Source organism: Grammomys surdaster, unplaced genomic scaffold (assembly GCF_004785775.1).
Source record: "Grammomys surdaster isolate TR1022 unplaced genomic scaffold, NIH_TR_1.0 258, whole genome shotgun sequence".
NCBI classification, from domain to species: domain Eukaryota; kingdom Metazoa; phylum Chordata; class Mammalia; order Rodentia; family Muridae; genus Grammomys; species Grammomys surdaster.
In genome coordinates, this window is record NW_021604699.1 from 4,907,089 (window position 1) to 4,917,727 (window position 10,639).

Sequence of the window (10,639 nt, forward strand, 5' to 3'; positions counted from 1 at the left end):
TGAGCTAAATCATACACAGCAGCTATGAAGAATAATTCTGAACTATAAATAGATTATGATAGATAGATAGATAGATGGATAGATAGATAGATAGATAGATAGATAGATAGATATACAGACAGACAGATAGATAGATACCAACCCACGGTTTCTTTTTGGAGGAGTAAAAAGACATGAGGATGGGACCAACTCATAGTCTATTAAACACTTGAAAAGATTTTATTTACTACACACAGAGATCTAAAGTCCAGGTGCCATTTTAGACTTTTGTGAAGTAGGAAGCACTGCTCCTTCAGGCACTGAGCTGATACTCTCCAAATCCACATGTTAATGTGACCTCAAAATGTCTTACTCATTTGGTAGTGAATAACATGAAAACTGATGAGTTAACAGAAGAGGATAGTGGTTAAATAATTCATAATATGTTACACAATTTTATGGGAAAAGGCATTCCCAACTGGTATTGGGTTATTTAACACAATGTCAGTGCCTGGAGTAAATAGAAAGTAAGGTCTCTAAGGCTCCCAACACCATTCAGGCTCCGGAGGCTACTGTTAGATACGTGGCAGTAGTAAACTTAATGGACTCAAATGTTGAAGACATTTCATTCTCTGGTTCCACTAAATAGATAAATCAGAGTGGTATTGAACTGAACTTTGACTGTGTTGCCTAGTTTCAAGGCTCCAAAGAAACTAGGGAATCTTCTTGTGGACAACTCTCAACATTGGGAAGACTCACTACATACTAATTCTAGGAGCAAGCATGGCAACACATGCCAACTAACATAATAGTCATACAGTCGTTCTGACAGAAAGCATCAGCTTTGTGATTTGATTAAGGGCCCACATAAAGGAGAGAATCAATGCATTGCATTCTAAGATGAGCAAAACTTGTACTTTATAAGGGTTCAGACTATACTGACTGATAATTTTTCTTTCCTTTTGTGATCAATTGAATAACCTGAACATGGTGGTCCAATGCTCTGGAAAAATCTTATCCTTATATACATTGCAACTGCCTCAGAAGGAGGGAATATACAAAAGGTTAGAGAACAAATTCGAGAATTAGGTGAAGCAATGATGTGATAAAGAACAGCAATTTGTGTCTGTTCTGACATGGTCATCATACATAGACCATGAAGTCAGGTTGGCTTTGTAGATATTAATGTGGTAATAGTGATGATGATGTTGATGTTATCTGATGCAGGACAGTCATTGAGAAAACACCTAATGTTTTATAACTTATTTCCTTCCTGTTACAGCAGTAAATGGCCTTGGGGCAATCTGCTAGCGTATATAGGAGGTACGAAGTAAGTAAACACCAAGACCACAGTTCAGCAGCCTTCTCCATTGCCCTACATACTGTGGTGAAACTATTCTGAGATGCATCCATCATTGACTCAACCATGCTTCTGTAAGTAATCTCTTAGCAATGCTTTTCTGGATATATCTGAATAGCCTGTTATTTCTCCAAGGCTATAAGATGGACAAGGAAATGGGCTGCTTGGCAGGAATATAATATTGGCCAAGGACAAGGAAGTAGGCTTCAGGCAGGAATCTGACATTAGGCTAGAACAAAGAAGTAATTTCAGGTAGGAATCTAAATCTTAGGCTATAACAAAGAAGTAATCTCAGACAGGAATCTAAATTTTTGGCTAGAACAAGGAAATAGGCTTCAGACATGAAAATGACCTTGGACTAGGACAGGGAAGAAGGCTCAGATACTTTGGTCATCCTAGTAAGCCTTTAGAAACAGTGGTCACGGGAGTGTTCACGTAATTGGGTTTAATGCCTTGCTTTTTCTTTGACTATTTGTGTTTATTGTATTGCTTGTTCCTTGCCTATTTGCATCTATTGTATTGCTGGACCCTCAACCTAGAACTGACCTTAATACATGTATGTAATTAAAATGGTATTAAAGCATAAAGAAGGAGGGGGAATGGGATAGGGAGTTCTAGGGAGGGGAAATGGGGAAAGGGGATGAAATCTGTATTGTAAATAAATAAAATATCCAATAAATAAAGGAAGGAAGCTAGCGACCATGGAAAAAGACAGATAGATCAAGAGCAGTCCTGGGTAGCAATTTATATCTAAGGTTAGATATTGGGTAGCTATTCTAATTATGTTGGCATCTTGTTAATTGAGCATTTCCAAATATAGAAATCCATTTGATAATAAAAATATGGAATCCTTTAGCCAGAAACTTGTCTCATGTCTCATGTGTTAACAGACATTTTTTTTGTTCAAATAGCATATCAGCATGCTAAGAAAAAAATTGAAACCTAGGAAGAATATTTACAAGTTTATTGTAGACAGTTTACACTGGTTTGCAAAAATGGGAACCCTTTTCATTATGCCAAGTGACAGTAACTAATTAGTATTCTTTATCTTGAAGGAAAGAAAGAAATGGGCAATATGAGCCAGACCTAGTGGTTTAGGATCATAATCTCCATGCTGGGACAGTAGAGGCAGATGGGACCTTGAGCCTGTCTGGCCAGCCAGTCTAATTTATTTATTAAGTTTCAGGGCAGTGAGAGTTTTCATTCCTAAATATTAAATAAAGATGTGGTTGGCATTTAATGAAACCTAAAGTTGTTCTCTGCCTTATATATACACCTGAACATATATGAAAACACACATAAACACATATACTCTCACACTCAAGAGAAAGATGATAGAATAATATTATTTAATTGGTTATAAAAATGCATGTTTAAAAATATTCAGATGTCACGGCAGGTTTAGACGGAAAAAATAAAGCTTAGAGATTGATGTTGAAGAAATTAAGATGGTAATTTTCTGGGAACCCAAATGTCATTAAATTCAAACTGTCACAAATTTAGAAAGAATAAATTATTATTTTTTTGTTTTTGTTATTTTCTTAGGTTTGAACATAAGTTATCCTACTTGATTATTTGACTTCAACACATTAGTCTTGTTTTACAAGATTCCTTTGGACAATAGTTTTTAAATGGAGGAAGCTATGTTTCACTTCAGGGTATTACAGTTTGGGTTAACACTGTATTAGTAGTGCTTCTCAACTGTCCCCCACTGATGTATTCATTAATGTAAAGCTGGAAGAAATCATTTTGCCTAAGTATCATCACTGTCTTTCTACACTATCTGTGCTATTTGATGACACAGCTTTCAATAAGAGGCCATAAAAATTTACTGTTTTGTAAAGATCCCTATCTTTGTTCTCTTTTCTCTCAACACCTTTAAGTCACCCTTTATTCCCAAAAGATCCAAGGTTTATACTTAAGTCTTTAAATCTAAATAGAAATCTTTAATTAACCGTTTTGGATATGTCTTATATAACTGTTTTAGAACTAGCATTGTAGCAGATATGGAGTGAGTATCTGAGAAATTTAACTCATACATTCAGTGTAAGTTTTTCATATATCATTTCTGATCACAGCTATTCTGAATCAATAATTTTATGATTATTGAAACCAGACATGGTTGAAAATATAAGTAATGTTAGCAAGCCATAAATTGTCCTAGTATGCTTGATCTACTTCACAGTTTTATAGTTACTAGCAATTTCATGCGTTTATTTATAAATGATAAAAGTGATTACTTAAAAACATTAGTGTTAAAACTTAAGGTAGGCAATGATAATGGATATGTGTCTTTGACCCTTGGATAATCTGGAGTGAACTGAATGACACTTCAACAAAGGTGTGTTTAGTATAGTTACTCATGCTAGATTTCTGTTGGTAACACTGGTAAGAAAACATCATTAATGACAACTATAGATATTATGAAATGAAGAACAAAGATATTTGTCCATTTTACTTCCTCTTAGATTATGAAATGTTTTAAGATGAAAATCAACAAGCAAACATATACATTCACACATATGTATGTGTGTGCACACATATACACATATAAAATTTTATATCACAGAGAATAAAGTCAAGAACCATCATATTTGTTAAAAATAAGCTTTACACAATGAATTATATAATGATTAATTATGTAGTCGAAATATTTTTAGCTCCATTTTATACTACACAATTTCATGTTTAATTTTTCTTATATTAATTTTATTTTTCTCTTGTAAACTAAAATATTTCTATACAATTTGTTTTATCTTTTTACCTGATTCCTAGATACTTCTAAATTCCTTAGTCAACCAACTTCAGATTGTCTCTCTCCTAAAAAGAAATTATAAACAAACAAATAAGACCCAATAATACCATAAGTGCTCAAACAAAACAGAAAAGATCAGAAATACAAAACAAAAGAAAACAGACAAACAAACAAACAAACAAACAAAACAGAACAGAACATGGCATTTGTTCAGTTTCTTCATGTATAGGTTGCCAGGCTTTGCCTTGCTGTTAGGCTGGACACACTTGGTTTCATGAAAGTTTGTAGTGGATTTACATTTTTGAAAATATATTTTTTTTAATTTTAGAGGTTCCTTTAGAGACAGAGTCAAGCAATTAAAACATGCTTTTTAACATTTTTTGTAAATTGTTTCATTTATTTGAGCGTATAACTGTCAATAACTTACAACTTTAGTTGCTGTCTTTCTGTTGAATTAGCAAATTTATGAAGAATCCAACAGTAATCACGCTCAAAAATGTAAAGATGGTTGTTGAACAGAGCAACAAATGTAGATAAAAAGGTTACTAGGCAGAGTGATTGTGCTGATCTAAGGTAAAGTTTGTGCTTTTATAAGAAGGACATTGAGTCTCAGCATCATGGATGTGGTCTCTGGCATCCATATGCTCAAGATGCCACCCAAATGTGTAGGACTTGCAAATATGGGATGAAATGTTCACACTGATTGCATCTGGAAAATCTATCTCACCAACTATGAACCAGGCTAAGGAAAAATCATTTAACCCCAGGGTTCTCTTTCACCAGTTTAGTTTGAGAATGTTACAGTGGCACAGTCTACTCACAATGTCATTATAAAACAAAAATTTATAGAAAAATCAATTGGAAGCTTTTGCATGAAACAGCTATGCATGGCTTTATTATTGCGAGCTATCAAAGCCAATGTAGACTTTCTCATGACATTATTCTCATTTTCACTATTAGATGCCAAGTCATCATGAGTTTAATCCTATGAGGGATGAATATGCAAGTAACAGATAAAATGTGCTATCCTTGTCAAAACGTAAATATTGCACATTCACTTAGAATTAGTTTCTTGGAAAATTTGACCACAAACACAAAAAAGGAAAAACAAAAGACAAAACAAAAAAACAAAACAAAACAAACAACAAACAACAGGATAAATTCCAAAACCCTTAAACTTGCTATACTCAGTGACTTTAAAAAAATACTCAAAGTTATTTTAAAGAGAAACTGTTTAAAACTTTTAAGTCTTTTCTGATATCAATCTAAAATGTAGAAAATTACCAAGCTCTAAAACTATATTTGTGCAACAATGTATATATAATTACGTTATCACTATAAAATACAGTTATGTACTATCACAGAATCATAGAGCATACAAACAATACAGTGGAAGATGCTAGGCAGAAATAGTGTCGATAACTTCAGATGAATGGATCTCATCATAGCTTTTTCTCTGCATCAGGGACACTGCAGATACTATTGGTGTCAAATCTTCTCCAGTGGGAGAATGTGGCCTCTGTACCCACAAAGGGCAGTGGATCAGGCATTAGTGAAATGCTCACCGAAGACCTTTTTGATGATGCCATCATACTGTCCCAGCACATCAATGGCCTCGCTATAGAAACACGCAGGATATTTGTAAGTACATCAGTGACTTCAGGTATTTTTCAATAGTGAGTGCCTTGTGAGTACTGGAAGGGTGTTATAGTTTAATAGAAGTCACCAAAAATCAAATTTCAGGTAATTCACCTTCACATATCAAATAAAGCATCAACCTCTGTAAAACAGCACAAGAAGGATGGAGGAGTCATGATTTCTTTCAAATTCTCAACAAATGAGTTTATTAAAAATAAAACACTTTTATCAAAAGTTTTTTTTTCTTCAGAGAATTTAGAAAGGCATGGCCACAGTAGAAGTCCTATTGCCTGATCTTGCTTTCAGGATGTATTGTCAACTAGCATCTTCATTAAAGTACTGCAATTGTTTAATCAAGAAGTTCACAGTGAATGGAATAGAAATAATTTAAACTGCAGTAGATTCCATGTAAGAAAAAAGTTATAGATATTCAGAAACCCTTAAGTGTTTAAAAACTTTATTTAATCATTCCCACTTTTTTCCCAACAGATAATGCTTAAATGATAGGAGGGCTGCACAAACAAGTTCTCTCTTCCTGATAATCATGTTATGTTATCAAGATCAATCAAGATCAAGGATGGGAAAGAGATTAGGTTGGAGTGCCACAATGGGCATCTCATAAGATATATATTCCTACATTTGTATTAAGTATGCATTCATGTTGATTTTTACTCATGACTTTTCTTTTCTTCCCTTTGTCTTATTCTAGATATCTAGTAATTTCTCATCAGACATGTTCATTACATTTGTAAGTACTTCCTTTACTTCCAACAACAACACCAAAAAAAATAAAATAAAATGAGGGTAAGGTCTCTCTGCTTGATCACTGTATGTTACTAATTTTAAGTGAGCCAGTGTCAAAGAGGAGAAGGCAAATAAAGCTTCAGTCTAATGAAGTACAGCTGTAGAATGTATCCCTGAATTTTATATAAATTTTCCTCATACTATCTCTTTACTTAATTTTTTTCATTTTCTATTTTAAATTGATAATCTTTTACATTTCCAATCTCCCTAGTGATTGATTACAGTTTCACAAAATATCTGTCAATTTGAAATAACAGATATTTATATAATATAGTTACACAAATACTATGTTTAAAGAAATATCTATTGGTGAATTAATATTTTGTATTTTAATATTTCTTCATTGTTTTTACCTTTTTAAGGTGCCTGTATTTGATAACTAATTTTGTTGAGGGTAATTCAATTTCTCTGAGGATCTATGATTAACTTTAAGAGTTACTACAAAGAAAAGTCTACATGTACAAAGCTTTTTTTAAAAGAAACTCATCACTTCTGAGCCAGAAGAAACAAGAGAACTGAAGGATAGATGGATACATACGATGGTGCTGGCTCAAATCTAAGACAAAGATTATTTTTTTTTTAAAAAAATTGCTGCTTTGTTATACTTTTATTTTTAAAATTTCACTTCAAACTCACTACAGTGAATTTTGGATAAGTAAGAAGGCATGATAGCAAATAGTAAGAGACAAAATTGTTCACAAGTAAAAATTTAGATGAAAAACAAAATGAAATTATAGATTTCATGGAACAAAGAGAAGATTTCAATTATGTTCCTCCTTAATTTTGAGTTTCTACAACAATCACTTTAAAAATTGCACATCTACTAAATGAATTCATAGTCTGGTCATGGGATGTTTCTGTAACATTATTAATTACAACTAACTTGATTTCTACTTTTAACCTCTACAGACATTACAATTTAACAGACATGATGAATTCGTTGTCAATGGTCTCAACAGCTGTCACACTTTGTCACTCAAAACACCAAAAACAGAAAAGGAAGCCAAAACGATCTCAGTGAGTCTCGCACCTTTCATCCTAAATGTCTAAAGATGTACACTGGTTTGATCCTAAACATCTAAAGTGGCACACTGGCTTTGCTATTCTGCAGATTATTGTAAACACTGCAATAAATGTGATTTACATTTCTTCTGGAAAATCTACAAAGATTGAGTAATGAAAAACTATATTCTATAGTTTATGAATAATAAAAATATTGTATTTTTATATAATTGTAAAGTATAGGTATAAATTATCTATTTAGATGACAACATAGATGCAATTATACCCTCCCCAGCTCACTTATCATTCTGGTGGAAGCTTTGACCTGAATTGGACACCTATGTTTAAAGATACATTTGTGTGTATGTATAAAAGATGATAATATGGTTATATTTATTATATATTACCAACAGACTCAGAAAATGCTATATAATGTTCCTTAGGATAAAACCATGCCCTTAAATATGAAGGGAAGATTAAATTATAATGGCAGCTATGATTTGTCATTGTTATGATACCTCTTGTCTGATTCTCTGCCATAACTAATTTTGACATGATTTGATTTGAGGATCATATTGAAGTGAAAGAATTGAAGTGAGGGAGAAGTGAAGAAGAGGGAATGATGAAATCTGTGAAACCAATTTCCATCAGTGGACACTTCGTCAACTACTGTATTCACTTCACTCCAGTCTCCTCTCTGAATGTGATATTATTACACTAGCTAAGAAAAACAAATTGAAGATTTGTTAGGTTAATATAGAATTTTTACCAAAAGCATGCACATTAAGAATTGAAATTTGTTCTTGCTGAAACTCAAGCACTCATTATAGTGATATGCCCCATGCTCCCAGTATCGATCACCATTTCTTGTGTTCCTTCATATTATTTCTTTATGCGATTTTCTTTGGAAAGTCCGTTGGATTTCTTCTTTACTCTTTATTTTTCATTGCCACTAGAGAAGCTAACAGATATCTAACACAGCAAATGTTTTAAGTATGAACTTTTTGTATGATCCTGGTGTTAAACACATATAGGAAAGCCGTAGTATGGTGAGATTCCCGCTGATGCTGATAATGAAGGCAACACTATGCCTTCCTCATCTGCTCATGCAGAAAGATCACTGTTGTGCTAGAGGCAAGGGCATGTAGGGAAGTAGACTGAGGAAAGCCTATGTATAAATGCCATATTTTCTTTATTAAATCTTTGTTCTTGTTCCCCAAAATAACCTAAGAGCTTTAAATGAGTAAAACTGTCAATAATTCAACTAGAGTGATGACTCCAGGTGAAAATAATTACACCATTTGGCATTGACATTGGTGAGGATTGTATTTTTGTATCAGGTCCTGTTGGCATCTACTGAAAACCAGCAAAACTTTTAACTCTCATCAACAATTAACACAGTAATATTGACAAGATCTTACAGGAAAATCAAATGGTACAATTTCTGAATGAAAATACAGTAAAAGCAACATGGTAGCTCATTAGAAAAAGTAGTCACTATTTAACATAGTGTATTATTTAATAAAATGCAGGAGAATGGTTGAAATTCTATAACTATCCATAGTTTCATCTTCACAAATATTATCTATTCCATAAAAATAACAAATGAATATTTTAATTGTGCTTGACTGATTAAAACTAAGTATAGTTCATACTGACCTTACTTTAATATAATTTCTTACTATTGTGTAGCTGTCAGACTTTGTGAAAATGATACTAAGTATACTACGTGCCTGGGAAAACCCTCTGCATCACATGGAGACAGAACTCAAGAATATGCCAGGAGCTCCTTTTGCTATTCTTGCAAGAGTCAAAGATATTGAGGTAAAAAATAAAATCCTTCTGGATCGAATCATGAAGATTGCTAAGAAGGTGAGACATATTGTTACTTTTCACAATTTTTTGTAAATGATGTGGTATAGGTGATAAATAATTAATTTGGAAACAACTCACTATATAAGAGCAAATTACATGCATTCAGTCTTGTATGAAGTCTGACCACTAAGGGATCTAGCAATTCCTCACAATCACTGGGTCATTTCCTTTCCTGAAGAAGTGAACTACCTCTAACTATGTTATTACTATCATTCCTGACTTCTGTGTATCTTATGTGAGAAAATTGTTAACAACTAATCCATCCTGAGTTTTCCCAACACAATTCTGTGATCTTCTACATGACTTGTTCCAAAATAATATACTTCATCTTGATTGAACTGCATGTTAGTAAATGTCTACTTGCGACTTGCCTATAGTTTGTAGGTGATTAAGGGATATATTACCTGAGTTTAGGCACATAAAACCTATAGACTCTGGCTACAGTTTACATTGCTGCTATCATAGTAATATGAATCAACATTAACAAGTAAAGGAATGGTGAAATATAAACAGTAATCATATAACTATCATTTGTTTTTAGGTTAAACATGAAATTCATGAAAATGAAGAGTACCCTGTTTGGTCAGAGCTTGCATCCTTACAGTCCACCAATGAAGAATCAAGATTTTTTGCTCTTTATAAATTGTCCTATTGCCTATTTGTTGACACAGATAAGGTTGAACATTATCTTAAGCACTTGAAGTGTCGGTATTTTGATGGTTACATGTGCCAAGACCCAGAAAACCAAATTAACCTTCAGTAATTCATTTCTCCAACGTTTCTTTTAATCTTCTCCCCTTTGAAGCTATCCCATTATGTAACACAACCCTTCATAAAAAAATAAATGCTTTAGATATATCCAAATATAACAATGCAACTACCAGTATGTTGGTTCATTTGTTACGTTCATAATTATGTTAATAGCATGGACAATTTTCTAACACAGAGAAGAGATAATGTTTTACTGAGAGAGGCAATTGATTTAAGAATTGATATAGTAAGGTAATGCCATTTATCATTCATTGGCATTTTCCAGGCAGCTGCTAAAAACTTTTATCTTGCCTTTCCTGGGAATTTCTTTCAAACAATAATAGTATTTATTCTTCTACTAAAAAGAGAGAGAGAGAGAGAGAGAGAGAGAGAGAGAGAGAGAGAGAGAGAGACCTGAGTGGCTGAATTTGTTTTTCAATTATGGTAAAAGTTTTATGAGTCTATTTCCTTGCCAG

General features: G+C 33.0%; 1 protein-coding gene across 1 annotated transcript; it reads left to right on the forward strand.

Moving 5' to 3' along the window:
• The first annotated feature begins 1,324 nt into the window (after nt 1–1,324).
• Nucleotides 1,325–10,277, forward strand: LOC114627803 (prolactin-7B1). The gene is made up of 6 exons (XM_028775714.1): nt 1,325–1,413; nt 5,560–5,735; nt 6,442–6,480; nt 7,446–7,553; nt 9,231–9,410; nt 9,955–10,277. The coding sequence occupies exons 1-6, from the start codon at nt 1,383–1,385 to the stop codon at nt 10,174–10,176; spliced, it is 756 nt and encodes a 251-aa protein (XP_028631547.1). The 5' UTR covers nt 1,325–1,382; the 3' UTR covers nt 10,177–10,277.
• Nucleotides 10,278–10,639: the final 362 nt, after the last annotated feature.

Coding starts and splice junctions, on each gene's coding strand:
- LOC114627803 (XM_028775714.1), top strand. CDS start 1,383: ATGCATCCATCATTGACTCAACCATGCTTCT. Junction 1,414..5,559: donor ATTGACTCAACCATGCTTCT/GTAAGTAATCTC, acceptor TCTCTGCATCAG/GGACACTGCAGATACTATTG. Junction 6,481..7,445: donor CAGACATGTTCATTACATTT/GTAAGTACTTCC, acceptor TAACCTCTACAG/ACATTACAATTTAACAGACA.